Source organism: Fonsecaea pedrosoi (genome assembly GCF_000835455.1).
Source record: "Fonsecaea pedrosoi CBS 271.37 unplaced genomic scaffold supercont1.2, whole genome shotgun sequence".
In the NCBI taxonomy this organism is placed as follows: domain Eukaryota; kingdom Fungi; phylum Ascomycota; class Eurotiomycetes; order Chaetothyriales; family Herpotrichiellaceae; genus Fonsecaea; species Fonsecaea pedrosoi.
The window spans coordinates 2,589,627-2,610,338 of record NW_013550614.1 but is presented as its reverse complement, the minus strand read 5'-3'; the positions used below and the strand labels follow the sequence as shown (position 1 = coordinate 2,610,338).

The 20,712-nt window shown below is 52.4% G+C and overlaps 7 protein-coding genes across 7 annotated transcripts; 3 read left to right on the top strand and 4 right to left on the bottom strand.

Annotated features, from left to right (window-relative positions):
* Nucleotides 1-7: 7 nt before the first annotated feature.
* Nucleotides 8-2,320, bottom strand: Z517_02895 (uncharacterized protein; the record flags this gene model as incomplete). The annotated part of the gene is made up of 1 exon (XM_013432003.1): nt 8-2,320. The coding sequence occupies one exon, from the start codon at nt 2,318-2,320 to the stop codon at nt 8-10; it is 2,313 nt and encodes a 770-aa protein (XP_013287457.1).
* A 5,606-nt stretch (nt 2,321-7,926) lies between these two features.
* On the top strand, nt 7,927-8,715 carry Z517_02894 (uncharacterized protein; the record flags this gene model as incomplete). The annotated part of the gene is made up of 1 exon (XM_013432002.1): nt 7,927-8,715. One exon carries the CDS (start codon nt 7,927-7,929, stop codon nt 8,713-8,715), a length of 789 nt encoding a protein of 262 aa, XP_013287456.1.
* A 1,388-nt stretch (nt 8,716-10,103) lies between these two features.
* On the bottom strand, nt 10,104-10,630 carry Z517_02893 (uncharacterized protein; the record flags this gene model as incomplete). Its single annotated transcript, XM_013432001.1, has 2 exons — nt 10,104-10,388; nt 10,553-10,630. 2 exons carry the CDS (start codon nt 10,628-10,630, stop codon nt 10,104-10,106), a joined length of 363 nt encoding a protein of 120 aa, XP_013287455.1.
* A 2,310-nt stretch (nt 10,631-12,940) lies between these two features.
* On the top strand, nt 12,941-13,264 carry Z517_02892 (uncharacterized protein; the record flags this gene model as incomplete). Its single annotated transcript, XM_013432000.1, has 1 exon — nt 12,941-13,264. One exon carries the CDS (start codon nt 12,941-12,943, stop codon nt 13,262-13,264), a length of 324 nt encoding a protein of 107 aa, XP_013287454.1.
* Nucleotides 13,265-13,833: 569 nt separating this feature from the next.
* Nucleotides 13,834-14,446, bottom strand: Z517_02891 (uncharacterized protein; the record flags this gene model as incomplete). Its single annotated transcript, XM_013431999.1, has 2 exons — nt 13,834-14,244; nt 14,357-14,446. The coding sequence occupies 2 exons, from the start codon at nt 14,444-14,446 to the stop codon at nt 13,834-13,836; spliced, it is 501 nt and encodes a 166-aa protein (XP_013287453.1).
* Nucleotides 14,447-15,850: 1,404 nt separating this feature from the next.
* On the bottom strand, nt 15,851-16,208 carry Z517_02890 (uncharacterized protein; the record flags this gene model as incomplete). The annotated part of the gene is made up of 2 exons (XM_013431998.1): nt 15,851-15,977; nt 16,054-16,208. The coding sequence occupies 2 exons, from the start codon at nt 16,206-16,208 to the stop codon at nt 15,851-15,853; spliced, it is 282 nt and encodes a 93-aa protein (XP_013287452.1).
* A 915-nt stretch (nt 16,209-17,123) lies between these two features.
* On the top strand, nt 17,124-20,451 carry Z517_02889 (eukaryotic translation initiation factor 3 subunit A; the record flags this gene model as incomplete). The annotated part of the gene is made up of 2 exons (XM_013431997.1): nt 17,124-17,369; nt 17,428-20,451. 2 exons carry the CDS (start codon nt 17,124-17,126, stop codon nt 20,449-20,451), a joined length of 3,270 nt encoding a protein of 1,089 aa, XP_013287451.1.
* Between the last annotated feature and the right edge of the window lie 261 nt (nt 20,452-20,712).

Here is a 20,712-nt window from a genome sequence, read left to right as displayed (position 1 = left end):
AAGGGAATCAAAGTGAAAGTACCAGCTGAGTCTGTTGCCCGATGCCGTAGCCTTTTGTTCGCTCAGCACATTCTAGACCCAGCTCTTTCATGCGCTCCGCTCCACGACCGGGAACCGGTTTCCGTTCAGACTGTTCCTTGGCTGCTTTCCGACAATGTTGACGCCAGTATTTTTCTTTGCGCTTTTGGCGTTTCTTTTCAAGCCCGGCAACAATGTCAACGGGGCCACGAACGTGCATGTCTGGACGGAATGGTTCCTCAAGAGCGGGCGTGACAGCTCCAGACGCAATATTGGAGATGGAAGGACTGCCAATGTGGAAGTTTTTGAAGAATGGATTAGGAGTATCAGGGAGGGACGCTGTCCGTTCCATGCCAGGACGTTGAGCAAGACCTCTTGGGTTGATCCTGGTCCGGATACCAGCGTTTGTCGGCGACCCACGAGGAGAACGCAGCTTAGCTTGCGGAAAGGGTGACCTCAGTCGAGTGGGAGAATGCCCAAACAATTTTCGAGGTGGTGGTGATCGTGCAACCGCATGCCTCGGCGGCGGCACGCGGTGGATGCTGCGACCGACTCTTCCGCCGAATGCAGTGTGGGGGGGAGAGGGTGAATGAGCGATTGGCATGGTGAACGACGCCTTCCGGCGTCCATGATGCTCCTCGTCGAAATCTGCAAACCCGTCCTTGAGCCATCGCGGGCCCTCGGAGCTGTGTTGCGATTCGTCGACCTCTTCATCGTCACTGTTTTCTTCGTTGTCTTCCGGATCAGTCGTCGGGAAGCTCGGATCTATATCTTGGGGGATGGGGATGTGCTTCTCTCGCTTCTTTTGCTCGCGGCATGAGATGTACGCGGCCTCCAAAGGACGATCCTCGTCAAGAGTTCCGCAGACAAAGTCGGTGCTGTCGGGCAACTCTGGTGTGCCAGGTCTCATCTTTGGCACTTTGAAGGCGTTGTTATTGCGACGTCTTCCAACTTGCCTCATCATTGAATGAAGGGGAGGCGTACTCGATCGAATCAAAGACTCGACGGAACTTGCCTCGGATTGTCGACGGGCGCTGAAGTGGCTGATGTTGAGATGGTCACTGCTCATGCCCGCACCGGTGTTCGAGGGCGCCCAGAATCTATATTCGGAGCCGCCATCGCTCTCTTCGTCGGAGCTAGCGAAGCCTCCTTCGTCGTCAGATTCATTGCCACCATCGGTGCCATCGTCGGAAGGAGCGAAATCATCCTCATTGTCATTGTATTCATCCTCAGATGCATTTCCGAGTTCCTCCTGTTCTCGTTCTTCTTCCTCCGCCTCCTCTTCGGCTTCACGACCAATTTGCCGGATGCGGTTTTCCTTTTTCATGCAATCATCAAAGGTGAGCTTCTCCTTGTGGACATCTGGCTTGTCAACCCATGCGTCGGTCTCATCCTGAGATGCTGCAAATTCGTGAAAGGCTGCCTTTGGGGAGGGTGGGGTGAGTCTGAATTTCTCGGGACTAGCTACTCTAGCTGTGTCGGTCGAGTGGCTGGAGAGGTCGACAGATTCTGAGGTGGATTTGCGCCTGAAAGGGGCAGGAGACGGGCGCCGTGCGTTCTTTGCTTCAGCCCGTAGCTTGGCGGGGGAGCTTTTCATCTCGTTTGTGCTCGTTCGAGAGGGGCAAGCGAAGGTGAGTGCACACTTCCGCTTGGGGGGCTCGGGTTGTCCGGCTGACGGCTTTTGCTTGCTTAATGCCTCGCTTTCTTTGCTCTTCTCAGAATCGGTTCCCCCACACGCAAACATGATGCAACGCTTGCGGCCCAGCGTCTTCTCAACCGCGGCTTCGCCAACTTCTGCCACTGCTTCCCTTTCGTCCTTCGTCACCGGGGCGATGAGCACCTTGGAGCCTGTTTTTTTGAAGTTGAGGAGGGTGCCGAAGCGTCCTGAAGGAGGTGGTGGACTGGGCGTCGCCGACGATGACTGGCTGGAGTCCCCATCACTCGTCAACTCGGCAGTCGAGGGCATGCTCGCTGTACTATGGGAGGAAGTCGTCGATAGCCCACGGTCGGCAAATCTATGAGAATCATCTTCGTGCTTGGATTCCGCCAGAATGGCTCGAGTCAAAAGAGACTCGCGGCGAGGATTGGGAGGAGCGGGAGATCGATGGTAGGCTGCCTCTCGCGTTGGGACGACGGTCAATGGGGATACGTGGTCGTCCGGTGGTTCATCAGCGTCCGCACTGAGCTCGTCGTCACCGAGAGGAACTGTGGGGGCGTTTGATAGACTAAACATTTTGAGTAAACTCTGCATGGCTGAACCTCTTCGGGTGGCGTCCATCTGGTGTTTCTGGTGATGCGCCATCTGAATTGCAGCCAGGAGTGACAAAGCAAGTGATGTAAAGGTATTGAAGAAGAATGCAGGAACTTTTTCCCACAGCCCGACACAGATGGCGATCAAGTTCAGGCAAGAACGCTACCAACACCAGTAGCCGAATGGCACTGTTTGGTTGGTGAAGGAAATGATTTTATGTTGGCCCACAGGGACCGCCGCTGTTATAAATTCGACTTGGACATTGTGTGAAGATAAAAAGTCAATTCCTCTGAACACCAGCAGAGTGGTAGAGCGTGAACCGGAGTGTCTTTGGAGGGGAGAGTGCGGCGCGACAGGTGGCGTTCTGCGGTGACTGCTGCGTCCCAGGACTTTTGCGAGAGCGTAATTTCGAGAGACAGGAGATCTGGAAGGTGTCAATAAGATGCGAGTATATGAGTTGGCATGAATCAGATTGCTTACGAGAAGAGAGTATGGTCAAGAGACCGAAGGTGCTGGATGAGAGGAGCAGTAGGAAGAAGACGGATGGAGGATGGCGAGGACGGGAAGTGGGAGTGGGTGGTAGTAATCGTAGGTGGTGTGCTTGTAGGGAGCAGTCGGGATGCGGGAGTGGAGAGGGAAAATTTGGAGAGGAAGAATAATGAACAAAGGACGACGGTGAAGAGGAAAATGGGTGAAAGATGAGGGAAAATCGCGGGCAGCCGGAATAGCAGCAAGCGAGAGAGGGTGGCAGAGTGTGGCAGAGGATGCCACCAATAATGGCACCAATGGTACCCGGAATGGGATGGTTTGGATGGCAAGGAAAGAGAAAAATTTGGAGAAGAAAAAAGATTTGTGAGCAGAGGCAGAGAGAGAAGTAGTTAGTAAGAGGCCAGAGACCAGCGAACACACATAAACAAAACTCAGCGACGCAGCCATTCAGCCAGAAGATGCCAGGCCAAACGAGACCCAGTTTGGGGGGGGAGGAGGGGGGTGCCTAGCCAGTCAACAGTCAACGGATTTCAGCCATTAGGTGTGTTGTTTGGACGGGTTCCAGTTGGACTGCACATTGTTGGGTTTCCCTTAGGTACCCAGATGACCCCGCTATTAGGTACTCCGTAGGTCACTAAGGCGCCTAAGGAGATAAAGAGTCTGCCCTGGGTTGCAATCTTAACTCGTTCCTCCTTACTGGTAAACGCTTTTCTCAGTGCCCGTAGTTGTAAGTCCTGGGTACAAAAGTCGACACCTGCGGGCATGTGGCTACCCCCTTAGCCAACTTTTCCCGTGCTTTGAAAAGAGGCCAACAAAATCCATCTCATCCACACAGCCCACCATCTGCCGCCTACCACCCACCGCCCACTCAACTATCGAGCACCGACCACCGTACCACTAACTCTCAAACGGCAACTCGTCGAGATCTCGGACCTGGATCCCTCGAGGTTGATCAATTCCTCTCGGCGGCAAAGGGCCAAAAAGACGCCCGAAGCTAGCCTGCCGTCTCCAGCAGTCCTGCACTTGAAACCGCCCACTTTGACTTGGATTTTCAGACGGGATCTCCTCAACCAGCAGGATGGCCCTCGGTTTCTATTAGGGTTTTCGCCTCTCGAACTACTCGCATCCCACTTGGTGGTCCCTGCGACCTTGTGCGTTGGTGAAATTGCGCCCCTCCACAGACGGGTAGCGATCGGTGTAAAATGACACAATACTAATGCAAAGAGCAAGAGAGGATTAAAGGGAAACAATGACAGAACTACTGCAGGGTACTTGATCAAAACCAGTCCGTCATGCTCTCTGGAGTACATAGGATCGAGGAACCAACAAGTCTCAGTACACCGCCTCGGTACCATTGTACACGCGGAGACACGCTTTGCTTCCTATACAGGCACAGGCTCCAATACCCTGGTGCTAATTTTATATGGGTTTGTGTCCCTCACAGCCCATTGTTGGTCCCGCCGCATGGGCAGCCAGGAACCAGAGAGAAAACCCTGGTGCCACTTCGATCGAAATGGTCATCTGTCGCCACTGTCAGCTCGTTGCACTGGTGGTGACATTCTTCTGTGACATCTGGCAATATGATTGCCAAGGTGACCATTTCCGGGTGTGCCTTTTTCGATGGGGGCAGCTCCCGTGGACCGTGGACCCTGATAGTTCGTGAGTCGTAACTTGTTCCTAGGTCCTGCAGGCATCATGACCGGGATATTTCGCCGTCTTGACGCAATATGACAGCATACTTCTCGAATTCTGGCGCGTCATCTAAACTCTCATCCAACAAGAACGCGTTGTCATTTCCAGGTCTTTATTTGTTTGGTACTTGAATCAAACCTTTTCGCCCACCATGAACTGCCGCTGGTCAAACGGCGTCTGCCCTCCCGAAATCAGGTTCTTGGATCTGCCACATCATTGACCACTTGACCTGCGATCCCTTTGCAGCATATTCGTTATTCCCGAACCGCTTGACTGGTTCGTGATGGGAGTGAAGTGATCTGACGCAAGTGGGAAGTATCTTGAATCCAAGCATTACTTGGCATGCAATTACGGAGTACATTGTGCGGTTTCGTGGGTTGGGATACCTGGTACTATCGAACTTGGTCCCAGGTATCATTGTGTTTCAACGCCCGTCATCCTTAACCTCGCCCTGCATCTGCGTTTCGATGCCCTGGGCTCCGACTTCAACGTAGGCTGAATCCCGCAGTCTCCTGTCAGCTGACATGACGTCAACCTCAAAGCCTCACAAAGACGCGTACGAGGTACTCCATGCTCTTACTCTCTTTCTACGCGTACTTGTACTCGTGGGCAACTGGAAAAATCCTCCAGGATGCTAAATCATTATGTTGTGAGATGACCTTGGCATGCTCACAGGGGAAACTGATTCCCTCGTGCCCATTTCACGGGCCGCACGGCTCGAGAGGCCTTACCGTCGAAGACATGGATGTGAGGGCTGTCTTTTCAAGCGCCACCGCGTATTCCTCCAATCTCTTTCCTCCCGCGAGACCTCCAAACATGACATGATCTTCTGACGGTGCAGTACCGCATCCTGTATACTCACAGTAGTATTATTGCTGATGCTTTTCCCCACTGCTCACTTTGCTCACCAAGAGGATAGCTGCAGAGGTGTGACGGAGATGTTCGGACGCATAGGACCAGTCAAACGCAGGCACTACCGCGTGCTACAACTCGGCAGCTTGCCCCAATGCATTATTCGCAGAGATCTTTTTCTGATGTACACATCCACAGCGGTCCGCGTGCGCATGAAACCAGCGACCCTTTGCACTGTCTGACGGTGAACAGGCGGCGGTCTGTGCCACTCTGTTCCTCAAAAGAATGATTCTAGAAGCACATGCACCGGTGACACCAAAGACAAGACAGCTGAAGCACCTGGCAACCTCAGTCATCTGGCTGACCACGGGCCCTCTCACGACGCATTCATTCTCAGCCATGTTGCGTGTCGCATTCAGTTCCACGTAAGAATGCGAGCTGCTGTTAGCTTGGACTACTCCCAGAGCTCGATAAAGCTATGCTGTAACGACGCAAGTAGTTTATTCATCCACATCCACAGTGTGGGGATAGCTGCATGGCCAAGCGAGCGTCCTCCACACTATTAAATCGGCAAACGAGGTCGCGGAAGCTCAAGTGAGACCACGACTGCAGATGCAAGTGCGCCGTGGGATATGACCACAATTCAGAGTACCAAATACAAATTGTCAGTGACCTTGGGCGAGTCTTGGATCTCGAGCGGACAAAGCAGAAATGTGAATGGGCGGAGACGACAACGCACAGACCAGTGGAGCCACCGGCGGGTCTGGCCCACAGCCCCATTGAGAACGGACTTTTTACTATGAGGCATTTTCAATTAGCGAATCGCAGTGAAGAACAATCTGGGTGTTGATGGAGACTAAAATAAGGCTAATGCAACAACCACTTTGAGAAAGAAGCAACTTGACCAAGTCCGCCACTCACTGACCGAGGTTTCCTTTTGCCTACCCCTCACCACACACATTCCCATTCCTTGTACGAAGAAGAAAAAACGGCGACTCGTGTTAGTGGGCTCTTGCGAGATGTAGTCTTGGCGACTACGACGCGACATTCCAAGCTCGTACTTGTAGTTTACAACTGCTCTCGTCTTGACGATGTGTGTGCGTGTGTGCGGCGCTTACCATCTCCCAATAGAAGGCGAGCACTGCTTTGGGTATGTTGTTTTCCAGATGGAGTAACCTCTGTTTGAATTTCATTTTCCAGCAAAGCCGTAAAATGCTATCAAAAGGTCAGGGCCTGCGTCCGATATTTCGAGTCTTTTGACAATCGTCTTTCCGGGTTTCAGATGTTCCGCTTGCAACCCCGCGAATACCCCGTGCATCTTGTAACCCAAACCAGGGATCGTTGGTCATTTGCCTACGATCACTCATGGCCAGCACAAGGACAAGGTACAAGTTACCGTATAGCAATGCTCACGAGATCACGGCTCGCCGCATGCAGGCAGGAGTTGGCGAAACGGACGGTTCGTTGCTAAGAAACTATCGCAACCCAACCGAGTAAACCTACGAAGAGAGGTGTGGTTCACAGTGTCGTGCAAAAGGGGGTTCCGACTTCCATCACATGAGGCCCTCCCTGCGCTCTCTCTCACCGCACTTTCTCCTGGACGACGAGCTTCTTCTGAGAGTTTTGTCCAACGTTCCAAGACTTGCGGTCCGGGGTAAAGTGCACCGACGCCGAGCCAAAGGGGCTCCTCCCAATCTCTTGGCTTTGGATAGATCTTGAACAAGGTCCGAGAATGATCGGCTGTCGATGAAACGGGATGAATATCAAGTCCCCAGAGTCAAGTCAGCAAGATGCTCAGGGACTACAGGGATGATCTGGAAGCCTTCTGGATCCAAAAAAAAAAACTCAATCTGACCAGATAAAGATAAACATGAAGCCCGAATATATCGAAATGGCTTCTTGGCGCTCGGAAACTCAATTGTCCAGAGTAGCCTTGTCCTTTCACCTCTATATTTTCCAACAAGATTCCTATAATGATTAATGATTGGAGTGATGTCGCTCAGATACGGATGGGGTGCTCCTCGTTTGTGAATCCAGTATTGCGAAGCCTCTGTGGAGCGTTGGGAAGTCCCATATAGACAAGGCCTCACTTTTGGTCCTTCCGGTCTTCCCTCCCGCCTCCATCCGACCAACTTGGTTTCGCCGTCCCTCGAATATCAACAGCTTACCTGCACTGGGTTTGATATTGGAACTTCTTCCCACAATAGGAACTATCAAGCATTGGGACTGATGCAGATCACAGCTCAAGATGTCGACAAATCCATAGTGCGGACTTGGCACGGAGTCACGAATCCACGGCCGCGTAGACGAGGCTGTCTTGGAGCCTTGGCCTTTGAGGACCTGAGGAACTTTCTACTTTTCTTGCAATGACAGACGAACTGACCCATCATTAAGCCTAGAATATACAAACCTCGACGTCTGCTCCCCAGTTTTTTCAACATTTCTCACCAGCCGCCAGGATTTCTGCGGTCCGAATTGACCTGAGGTTGCGGGACATCCCGTCAAACCTCATTACAACTCCTATCCAAGAATCCAAACATACCCGAAGAGGGATCTTCCCGGTGTTGAAACAGCTTGTGAGGCATACTCGAGGCTGTCATCTGCGATAAAAGACACTTTTGGTGATGTCGTCCCTGGAAGAACCACTCGTGCAGCCACCAGAATCAGAAGGCGATGACCCTATCATCCACCCGTCCCTCCAGCGCTACGTCCACGGACTTCCGGATTCACATACAAACTACGCACGCTTCTTCTCGGCCCTGCTCATCCCACAACAATCCCACGAGCAGTTCTTCGTCGACCTGAAGCAGTTCCGCGAGCAGCCCACCATCATCTACCTCCTCGAGCCGGGAACTTCCCAGAACTACCGCGCCGTCTCGCGGAACTTTGTCGGTTCGCGCTTCGCGCACCCGTGGTGTCGAGTGCACAGCGACTTCGCCAAAGGATGGCGTGGGGCCAGCTGGGTTGGGAAATCGGGGACCCGGATCGACGAGCAGATGAAGAAGGAGGAGGAGCGGCTGCACAAGCTGCTCGTCCCGATCTGGATCGCAATGAGGAGGAGGATGTTTCCCGGCGAGGACGTGGTTAGGGAGTGGATCGTCAAAGAGGACGAGCGCGAAAGGGCCGCTGCGGAGGAGAAGAAGAGGCTCAAGGCAGAACGGGCGGCGGCCCAGTCGGCGGCGTCTGATGATGCCTCGATGCGCACTCTTTCGTCAGGCACGCCGCCTGGCTATTCCGAACTCGGCTTCGCAACCACAAAGTCGACAAAGCCGTCGTCGATGCACTCACAAGTCACGGATCCTAGCGGAGCTGCGGCCGCCTCCAAGCTGTTCCTGGGCGCGGCTGTCACGGGCTTTATCATGAGCGACAAGCGCGTCCAGAAATACGTCGAGAAGAAGATGCGCAAGAAGTAAGGGCTCTGTATTCGTCCACGCTGCTACGGACGGAGCCATTGAGCTGGATGTTGGAACTCGCTTTACTTGTCGCCTCAGCAAGGATGAAATATCAAGACGCTGACTTGGTTGGTTCCGCCCATGTGCTGTTGAACCTATGTCACTAGCATGGCCGCTACCACGCACGCGCCTCACGCATGTATACCCGTTCGGTGTCTGCTGAGCGGGACATAGAGCCAGCAAAGGCTGCATGACGTTTGTTCGGCTATTGAGCCCGTGGTCTGACACCCATCTGGTTGCATACCCAACATCCCTCGGGCCGATTGGCTCGAGGGCATGAACACGACGAGGTTCGGGACCACGATGGAAGCCAGCATGGATCATGTTTTCGCAATGGCATCGTGTCGGCAAAGTGTGGCCACTTCATCTTCTTTCTACCCTGCCCTGCCCTGCCATGCCTCGCTCGTTGACTTGTTTCGGTGTGCAGTCTGCAGACAGGGTAAAAAGGCTCGAGGACAATGTTTCAGGGGAAGTACCAGGTCTATATCAAGATGTAACAATAATATAATGGTTGTAAGAACAGGCTCATGCACCGTTTTCTGTACTTTTCTAGTGTTGTCGTTGGTTGTAACATCGTGTATAGTTTGAGGTGTATGTTTTGAAGCCTGAGCGTCACTTTCCGCAGTACTTGACAGACTCCGAAGTTAGAAGACGGTTATTTATTACATGACGGATGATGGATGATGTGCTCTCTGCTTCTTCACGAGGTGTCCGATGAGGACATGGAACATGCTGTCAGCAGCTAAGGGTCGTTGTCGCTGGGCGGATGTCGATGCAATGTTGCACCAGAGCCTCGTGTTTTTAATTGTTTTCCACAACTTCATTCGCATCACCCACAACCGCGACCTCACGCTCTCACAACTGCAGTCTGTAGGCTGTTATCCGAACTTATCTGTCGTACTGGATGCTGTACTGCTCAAGACGGCTCTCTCCGCCATCTAACTGGCAAATACAACGATCCTGCTCAGATCCATGCCCGACCTGCTTGACCAGCAGTGCTCAAGTACACGACCTGGCTGCTTCGGCTAGCAGGCAGTGTCCGTCGTACTAGACCCAGTCCACCGCTCTCTGATGCGTCCAGCCGTGCGATTATCGCAGAAAATCCGCATCTTAGACCTACAGCACATTGGAAAAGAGCTGCTTCTTAAGGCCGTGGAAGGATTTGAGCGGTCGAGTGGACAGACGCCCAAGGGAGACTAAACACGGTATGCTGATTCAGCTACTTGGAAAAGGCCAGGCTTGCTATTGATTCCCAAGCTCTGTTTGTCAACCCATTTTGCAGGTATTGAGCCTTCACCATGTCATGCATTGACCATATGCAAGCGACTTACCGGGCGTCCCTGGAAGGGTCATTCAACGGGTCGAGCCGTGAGAACTTGCAGCTCATCGAGGTGGCCACCCACGACCAGCTCAATGCTCGCGACGCGAAGGAGATCCAGGCAAATTCTTTGCTTCGGCGGTAAGACGGCAAGGGCGTTGATCCACAGCAGCGGGTGATTGGGACAATTGTGGCTATATTGACCTTTCGAAGACAGGGCGACGAACGAGAAGGTGACCCATATTCTTATCATTCTGATACTGCCGCCGCTGCGCCAGAGGATGATGGAAAACGTCTGAGATTCAGACCAGGAGCCCTGGTCAGGTTCCTATCGTGTCACTATGGGAATACCCAAACAGCCAATCTCAATTTGATATGGCCTTCTGCAGTGAGTCAGAAAGTATTCAGCGCTTTGTTTTTTTTTTTGCGACACGAATTCATCGTCGAGAGGAAGTATCTGCAACGCGTCAAGCAACATACCTTCGCGACCAACGACGATCGACGCAGCTGATCAACACCCTCTAGCTGGTCAAACCGCTTCGGCTCTTCCTGGAACATATTGGTCGTGAAGAACCCCCTTGAAACCCCCTTGGGTACGTACGGCTTTTTGTGTCTTCCAACCACAAACGAGTTCCTGATCGCCTCTTGACTTCGACGTGTCTGAACAGCATGCCTGGCGGTGCTGACGGGTTATGGAGCACGTCGATGAATACCAAACGTGGAGTCCGCGCTCCTTGGTTGCGCTCCTATGAGGCTGAGTCTGTCACGCGATGCGATAGTGACCATGCTTGAGGCTCCTTGTCGTTTAGACCGGCCGCCTCTCAACCATGACCATGACTGGGGCCCCCGTCTACTCGACCTCAGAGCCTGGCTGATGAAATGCAAGAAGATTTACCCTGTTAGCAATTGGCGTGAGCTTGCTCTCAGCCTTGACTGTGTCGGGAATGCAGGGCCACGACGGTACATCTAGCAGCCATGAAGGTCATCTTTGCGGACCATCTATTCGAGGCATGAAGACCACGACTTCTCACAGTCATAGTCCGCTCAGGATATACCACATGGTGGAACTCCGATATGCGAGGCTGAGGAAAGGACGGGGCACATGAGCGGTACGGCGCGATCTGATGGGTGATCACAATTGATGCTGTTTGCTGCCGAGTCTCAGTATGAGATGCAAATTGCGGAAAATCATGGATTTCATATCTAATGTCGTCTACTGACACTCGCGCCGGACATGACTGACCTGTTCAAGATATATCGCTTAGACAAACAGGGCCAGCATCCGATGTACGGGCGATTCCGAGACTGGGTATGCGGTGAGTCTCAGCAAGAAAACGCAAAGGTTGTTACAGACTTGGAAATTGAGGGTACTGCAATGTCTGGACCCCGGAACTTCTATCCAGACTTCTTTCGACGATCGCCTTGCCAACAAAGTCACATTGACGGCACTCCTGAGCAAGGCAGAGGAACTGCAGAGGAACCTGGGAGCCCATTCATGTTGTACTGTGCTGCTGACCCAAGAAGCGCGGGTATTAGCTCGACTCACAAGCTCCACGAGAGGACCAAGCTATCGACTCGGTGAGATTGGACGATAGAAGCCACGGGAAGGATACGTGCACAGATTTTGCAACTTCATGAGTGGGTGTGAGAACTTCAGCCGCAGAGGACGGTGGTGATCATGCCTTCTTCGACCCCTACCCTTGTTCTGACGAGTGTCTTCTGTACAATCCTGTCCAGGCCTCTTACTCACCGATAGCAGGTATCACCTTTGGTGCATACACAGCACGGCAACCATGGCACCCTTGCCGGTGTCAGTGCACTCACAAACGGAGACACCGGGACAGTTTTTTTTGGACCACGATGCCGCTGTACCCTGCATGAATGCAAATCAGCGGCATCGGGAGGAACAGAATCCTCTTTCAGAGAGGATGCCAGCCGTGTTGTGACAGTCACATAACCAAGAAACCTCGAGGGCTCCGAATCTGCAGACTTCTTCTTCCTGGGACGTTGTGCTGACGAGTCCTCCCTTTTGGTCGAAGCTGAAATTCTTGCCAATGTCGTTATCGCTGGTCGATTGATGACTGAGTAGGTATTTGTGAGGAGTAAACTCAGTGGGACGGTGACAGCGATATGTACATCCTCTCAATGGCGTAGGAGTCGGGATGCTCTGATCAAAGCACGCAGTTATGTGGCTGTACGTATGCCTACAATGTATGTAGACAAGACATTCTCGATTCTGTTCTGAACTCCCCTCGCAGTCTCAATAATAACTCGCGGTGTTTGTATGTGGTCGATATACCCCTCCATATTCTATCGGCCTTGCCCCTCGAAGGAGAGAGCTTTGACCACAGTGGTTTCAATGGGGCTCTCTTCTTGTAGGGGGCTTTGGGATGGGGTTTTCTTCAGGAAATTAATCAATTCATTATCGCGAGATAAAACATATTCTGAGGACTCCTGCACGGACGATCATTGAGTTTCTGAATTGGCCCCTGGGAGTCCTCTAGAGCAGGTCAATCCGGCAACGAGGTCAATGTGGGACAGAGCCTGGATTACCTAGGTAGGTCATGTCTGAACTAACCCGGTGTTCGAGTCTTCAGGACGCAACATGGACGCTCAGAGGTAGTCACATTGAGTGTCAGGGCATGGCCTTGCACTCTTTTCTCGACTGTTCAGCCGTGTTGATGGGGGAAGATGAATGGCCATGTCACGTCAAACGGGGAGGGAGGTAATGGGACGGATATGTGGTGACAAAGAATGATTCCATACCCAAGCGGGAGGAGAGGCAGAGGGAGAGGCAGAGAGAGAGAGACAGTTGCTTTCGAATTAACGAAGTTCCACCACACACGTTCCTCACTAATCTTGGTAAAAATGGCCTTTCAAGCTGATCCTGAGCGCGAGAGCATGTTCAACACCCACCTCCATCGACGTAATTTATCTTCTCGGCTTCCTTGGATTCTCTGTGAGCGCATCACGCCGAAAATGACCAATCATCGAGCGTCAAGACCGAATATTCTGAGGCGACAGTCGTCCACCTGGCCCACGTCTACTTCGAGCCATCCGAACCTCGACAGGTTTGCCCAGTTCGCCGTCATCGAGGGTTTTGGGTTCATGGCCGAGCCTCTTGAGCTGTCGACCGGCACGTCCGTGGCAGCCAGATCTTCAACCATTGGCAGGACACCCAACAGCTTCTAGATCGAGAGAGATGGCGAAGGACAGTGCCGTGGGTCAAGTATCCCCAACCAGAAAAAGGGTCGTTGCTAGCCTTATCCCCGTCTGGGGTCCCCAAGTCCCCTAGGGATTGGGCGTGGTTGGAACGAAGTCGTCGCTTTCTTGAAGAGAGCTAGATTGGGTGGCTCAAGCTACCCACTTACAGTTCCCTAACGGGATTGTCCTGAAGATAGACTCGGAAATAGGAGTGTACATGGGCTACAAGAGCTAGCACTGTTCAAAGGTCAGACATAGTGGACTTTGGACGTCAATGGTTTAAGGGAGGTGGACATCAAATGTGATGGGGGTAACATACCTATAGTTGTTCAAGGGCTCGAGCCCTTTGTCTTCCCGTCCACATTCACGATTCCAGAGGAAAAAGCAGTATCTTGGTTACCTTGTTATATCGCCCTGCGTAGGTCAACTCACACGCTGTTCAAGGCTCGTGAGCTCCGAGATGCCCAACCAAAGGTTCAGGCTAGAGATAATTGACAACGCCGGTCTCACGTAGGAGAAGGAGTTTGCAACACGTGTGGTGTGCCAGACCCAACGTATTACTTGCAATCCTCACATTCTTCCTTTGTTTCTTGCTGAACCGGGTTGACATTGTCATCTGGCTTGGGCTCAGACTTGTCAGTCTCTGCCTGGGCTTGTTGGGAACCCCCCTTTTTTAAGCTCCGGTCGATATGCCCGAGATCTCTGCCCGGGTCGAGAATGTTTCGAACTCGGTTCTTCAGCTCTTTGGTCTCTGGAAAGCCGCCTTCAGTCTTGCGGTCCCATATCACCGTATCAGTGGTTTGGACCCCTTGCTCTGTTGATCCTGCTGAAGTAACAGTTCCGTCACTGGAAGTGTTGCTGACAACTTTTGTTGTTGTGACCGTGACGGTGAACAATCCCCCCGTCGACGGAATCAGAGCAATCTCGCCGATGCTGGTGCTGAATGTCTGAATTAATTCCTGAGCATACTGTAGGAAAGGATTGTCAGTGGCTGTCAAAGCTAAATTGGAAAAGTCGTGATGTTGGATAGATCCCAGTTTCATTGCTGATGCGAGTCACGGCTAGGGTATCGACACTCACATAAGCAGCCCTCAAGTTCCATTTACATTGTGTACAGAATGCGATCGCGATACGCGGCGCTTTCACCAGTGAGGAAACTTCGGTTGCCATGGTCGGTTGTGGTGGTAGGAGCGTAGCGGAAACTGCGGGTTGTGTTGACGTGTTTCAAGGAGACGGACTTATGCAGAAATCAGGGGTTTGAGGATCGATTTGCTGCGGGACACTCGAGCTCGGGTACGGGTTCGGAGGCAGCCACCTTCAGGATACTGGACGAGTTGCTCGGTATATGCGGTGGATAGCTCGCTAGAAAGAAGGTCGCGTGCAATACGAGATCGGTCAATGGCCGCCTTGATCGATGATTATCGTCAAGTCAGGGGCTTTCGACAAGCTGGAGAATTTCCACAGAGCGAGGTGACAGGTGGAGCTTGACACAATGATGCGGTTCAATGCAGATAGAATACGTACTCATTACGAGGTACGGGTAGATCATCACCTCCGATATAACGGTAGAGTAGATCCCGTACTGTTCGGAGAATTTCCCAGCAATCGTGGAGGGGGAAGAGAGTCCACAGTTGCTGCTCCAAGTGTCAGATACAACTGTCACACACAAACTTGTCAATCCCCTCGATTTCGAATGCTTCCTCATTGAAACCCAACCGGATGCCCTCGTTTGCCCTCTCACCCGATAGGCAGCCAGTTCCCCAGCAACTCGGTTGCAACGTGCTCAATCATTTTAGCAGAGGAGAGAAGACCCCAAATTTAGTTACATACAAGGGCCACATGCGACGTGTTGGGATTTCTGACTCGGTTATTGGGAACATGGTTTCTAAGCGATGAGAAATAGGGATGGTCGCCTGCATTTCCGAAGCAAAAAGGGGTTATCCTGGAGTCGTTGTTTGGGCACAGCGGTGTGCCCTGGTGCTAGGGGCAAGGGATCCCTGGGTAAGCGGGAAATCCCCAATCTTGTACACCCAAAGCGGGATTGGGTGGCCATATTTTGCCATAGACGAGGTTGAACCGTGTTGGATGGAGCTATTGCCGTCCATAGCATCGTCTACAGGGCATTGAAAAAAAAGTGCCCAAAAGACCGATTGATCGTGTGGTAGATTCGATAAGCAGGAATCACGCTCTTGTTGCGGTGAGGAGCTTCATTCCCAGCAAGGATGAACAGTAAAAGCATGGTTGTGGAATTGACTTGAATTGGATTGCACTCAGGTAGCCTCCTACATAATCCTCAATGGAAAAACCCATTGTCGAAGTTGTCGACAGGACGAAGAGAAGCTGAATCTGTAACCAAGCACAAGGCGCAGCGCAACGTACATTAATACTCCGTGCTGCCTCTCCCGTTGTGGGTTGACATAAAAACCTGTTGCGATGTTGCGTGACTCTGACAATTGTGAACGCCTTCTTGCGCCGAATGCTTTTTGACTCGATCAATATGATACCACACCTCTCTTTGAGTGCTCCGTTGTGTCCCTTTTGTGACCCAATCCGAACAGCTTCAACAAAACTCGATTACATGACAGTGCAACACCCTTCACTACCTCCACTCTGTGGATTGTATGGATCTTCCTTCCTATCCACCTGTCCCCAGACCGACGGTACCATGTAATCTCGTGTTTGGTTGCAGTAGTTGATCAGGCTGTGGCGGCCAAACATGGTTAGTGGACGACCCTTGCTTTCGAACCACGCAGAGCTTGGAACTCTGCACAACGTACCTCATGGATGCTTCTGCGACTTTGACACGAGGCCTCTCGAGATCTTCCTTGAGACGCGAATTCAGTTCTTGAAGCCGCCTAAGTTTAAGATCTGCCATGCTTTGTTTTTTGGACTTGGCATCGCCCCCATCCCGCACCGCATATGCAGCTGGCATGTTGGGTTCTTGCAGGAAAAGAATTCGTGGCGGTCGAAGAGGAAGGCGTGGTAGTCAAGGACGCAGGTGACGTCGAAGTCGCTGGCAAGAGCAGGACGTTCGAAATAGCCGGCGGGGATTGCGGTGTAGTTCTTGGTAGGGATACGTTGAGTGACTCGACGAAGGGTGGGAGTTGCGCGACGAACAACGGTTGGGCGTGGGGCTTCCGGCTCTTGTGCCTTCTCCTCGGGCTTCTCTTTGGCAATTTCGTTGTCAAAGTGTTCAGCCCACTGAGCCTGCAAGTTGTCGATGGCGCGGATCTCCTTGTGTTGATGGTGGTAGGAACGAGAGGAGCGATCGAGGACACGCTGGTCAGGATGGTAGCCTCGGCGAACGAGTTCTTTCTTGCCTGCGAGAAGATGGAATTAATAGGGATTGATTAGCAGGGGGAACTTAAACTGCTACCTTCCGGAAGAAGAGACGCCATATTGTTTTGGGGTAAGCGTGATGAGTGCGGTGGTGCAAAAGAACAGCTTGCGAAGTGCGTTTGTTTGGGTACACGTGACGAGACGTGAGGGAAAAAAATACGGTGACGCATTGGAAGACAATTTATATTCAGGAGGTGTCTCTCGGGGAAACATTGGTCCGGCAGAATCAGTGCCAAGCTGCACAACACAGGGCAGTGCGATTTCGACCACTTTTGACATCGTCACTAAAGGCTCCTGTCGGCAATCATTCAGTCACAAGTCCATCTCTAGGACAGACTCATCGGCCATCTGGGTAGAGTCTTGAGAGATATCATTTGCTTGATTGTCTCTTCCTCATCTCTCTTGTGACTCAACCAGCCGACAATCAAGATGCCTCCGCCACCCCATATCAGGCCTGAGAATGTGCTCAGGGTAAGGCAAAAATCCCTTTCAACTCCTGTCGCGCACAATGACTGACAGAACCCTTCAGCGAGCGCAAGAGCTCATCGCCGTCGACCAAACCCAAGCCGCTCTCAACGTCCTCCATGAACATGTCACCTCCAAACGTTCCCGGAATAGTCCCATCTCCTCCTTGGAGCCTGTTATGCTCCTTTTTGTCGAGTTGTGTGTCGATCTGAGAAAGGGAAAATCTGCGAAAGATGGACTTTACCAATACAAGAACATTGCGCAAAACACAAACGTGGGAACGATTGAGGTATGATGAATTACAACCCCGACGCCTATTGTTGTCTAATACATGCTGACCACTGCAGTTGGTTTTGAAAAAATTCATTGAGCTCGCCGAACAAAAGGTTCAGGAGGCTCAGGCCAAGGCCGATCAGGTCCAGTCGTCGCTTGAGTCAGCGGCAACTGCCACGGACCTGAATGTCGAAGACCTTGAAGCTACTGAAACCCCTGAGACTATCCTGCTCGCTACTGTCTCTGGGGAACAATCCAAAGATCGAACGGACCGAGCGATTGTTACGCCATGGCTCAAGTTTCTCTGGGAGACGTATCGCACGGTCCTGGAAATTCTCAAGAACAATGCTCGACTGGAGGTCATGTACCAGGGCACCGCTCATCAAGCATTCGATTTCTGTCTCAAGTACACACGAAAGACCGAGTTCCGTCGCCTTTGCGAACTCCTGCGAAACCATGTGCAGAATGCTGCCAAGTACTCCTCGCAGATGCATGCCATCAATCTGAATGAACCCGACACCCTGCAGCGTCATCTCGAGACACGTTTTCGGCAGTTGAACGTGGCAGATGAACTTGAGTTGTGGCAGGAGGCTTTCCGTAGTGTCGAAGATATTCACATGCTTCTTACACTGTCCAAGCGACCGGCAAAGAACGTCATGATGGCCAACTACTACGAGAAACTCACAAAGATCTTCCTCGTCAGTGACAACTTTTTGTTCCACGCCGCCGCATGGAACAAGTATTACAACCTGCTACGACAGTCAGCAACTGCGGTTGCATCTGGTCAGTCTCCTAAGCGTGACAACCCTGTTGTCACCGAAGACTCTTTGACCAAAGCTGCCTCTTTTGTATTGCTCTCTGCGCTGGCAATCCCCGTCATCAGCACGTCTCGTTCGCGGGGCGCTTTGGTTGATGTCGATGAGGCGCGGAAGAACAAGAACAATCGCCTGACCAACCTCCTCAGCATGCCATTTGCTCCAACAAGGGCTGGACTCTTCAAGGACGCACTCAGCAAAGGTTTGCTCAAGCGTGTTCGACCGGAAATTCGAGACCTCTACAACATCCTTGAGGTTGATTTCCATCCTCTCTCGATCTGCAAGAAGATTTCTCCCATCCTGGCTCAGATTGGCTCTGACCCCGAGATGGAGAAGTATGTCCTTCCCCTGCAGCAAGTCATTCTCACCCGCCTCTTTCAACAACTCTCACAAGTCTACGAATCAGTGGAGCTGAGCTTCGTGACCCGGCTCGCTCAATTCCCTGCGCCATTTGAGGTAACTCCTGCCATGATTGAGAAGTTTATCATGAATGGTTGCAAGAAAGGCGATCTATCCATCAGACTGGACCATATTTCTGGTATCTTGGCCTTTGACTCGGACGTCTTCTCCTCGGCCAAGGCTCTACACCCGGGCAGCGCAGCGGGATCGGCAGAGAGCGAAGTTGGCTCCGTCCAAAGACTCCAGAATACTCCAGCGGAGATTGCACGATCCCAGTTGACAAGGCTGGCTAAGACTTTGCATGTGACTTGTATGTATGTCGATCCGTCTTATAATCAGGCCCGCCTAGCGGCGCGAGAAACCGCCCTCGCTCGTGCCGAGGCCGGAGCCGAACAAGAGCACCGGGAGACTCTGGAGAGACGTGTCATCATTGAGAAGAAAAAAGAAGCGGCTTCTGAAGCTTTCCAAAAGAGACAGAGAGAGGAAGAAACGCGTCGCCGTATCCGTGCCCAACAGCAGGCAGAGGCCGAGTCTCAACGTCTACGCGATGAGACTAGGGCTCGTGAGCTCAAGCGTGTTAAAGATGAACAGGCACGCATCCGACGTCAAGAAATAGAGAAACAGCTGGCCGAACTTCAAAGTGGCATGAAGATCGATCTCCACGACGTGAATATCGACGAACTTGATTCCAATCAAATTCGTTACCTCAAGTTGTCACAGCTTGAAAAGGATAAGAAAGAGAAAGATGAGCGCATCCGCATTACGGCCAAGCGTCTCGACCACCTGGAGCGTGCATTCCGCCGAGAGGAACTCAAGTACCAACAACAGGATTACGAGAAGCAGCGAGAGGAAGACATGAAGATCTACGAGCAAAACAAGCAACTCATGTTGAAGGAAGCACAGGAAAAGCACAAGGAAGGGCTCGCCCTGAAGCACCGTCTTAGCAGACTCGTGAAGGAGTATGACGCTTTCAAGAGCCAGATCACAGAGCGTCGTGCTGCCGAGTTTGAGAGGCTTCGCAAGAGAGCTGAGCGGGAGTTCGAGGAGGAGAAGCGCAAGCGCATCAAGGCTTACCATGAGGAAAAGGCCAGACAAGCTGCTGCCCAAGAAGCTGAAGAGCGCCGCATTCGTGAAGAGGAAGAGCATCGCCAGCGTGAGGAAGAGGAGAAGGCTAAAGTCGAGGAAGAAAAGAAACGTGTGGCTGCAGAGAGACGAGCGCAGGCCGAGGCCGCCAGGCTGGAACGTGAAGAGGCTGCGAGGAAACAGATGCAGCGTGAGGAAGAGGCCGCAGCGAGGCGAGCTGCCCGAAAAGCCGAACAGACAACACCCGCCCCAGCACCGTTTTCTCGCGGTCCACAGAGAGAAGCTCCTCCCATGGAGGCCCGTACTGAGTCTCAAGATGGTGCACGAACTGCACCCCGTCTCAATTTGGCTAGCAAAGCTGGTGGCGGCTGGCGCGAACGACAAGCCGCAAAGGAAGCCACCACAACTGTTGGCCAAGGACAGGCTGCTGTTGAGGCTGCGCCTTCAGCTGCAACTCCTGCTCAAGAGCCACCAGCCCGCCGCCCAGGCGGATATGTGCCACCACATCTTCGTGAAAGCGGATCTACTCGACCTGCGGCAGACCATCCACCTGCTCGTGACTATCACCCGCCTGCTCGCGACCACCTTCCACCAGCGCGCAATGCGTCCGCTTCTCCCGCTAATGGCGCACCAAGTGGACGTTATGTGCCGATGCACATGAGAGATAGTGGCCGCAGTTTGTCGAGAGAAGGCGCCGGTTCTCCAGCACAGGGCAGTGGTGACGAAGCAGCGCCGAGAAAGCCTGCATCAGCAGCTCCAGGAAGGTACGTGCCTCCGAGCATGCGCAATCGCCAGCAGTGAGATGAAGGGGTTGAACGGAGCGGCAAGCAAGGGGACCAAGGGAAAATGAGGACGTGGAGACGGTGATGGAGGTTTATTCTTCCCTAAAAGCTAGGTATCTGTAATTTAAGTCTCCAGGCATTGAGTCAGTCTTTTGCTACCAAATTGAGACGGCCACATAGTTGTATTAGCGGCGCAATCAAGACAGGGGCACACGGCCAATTCCCATAGCAACGGGGGAAGATTCATTGTGGTTCGACAAGTCCAAGTGCTTTTTATGCC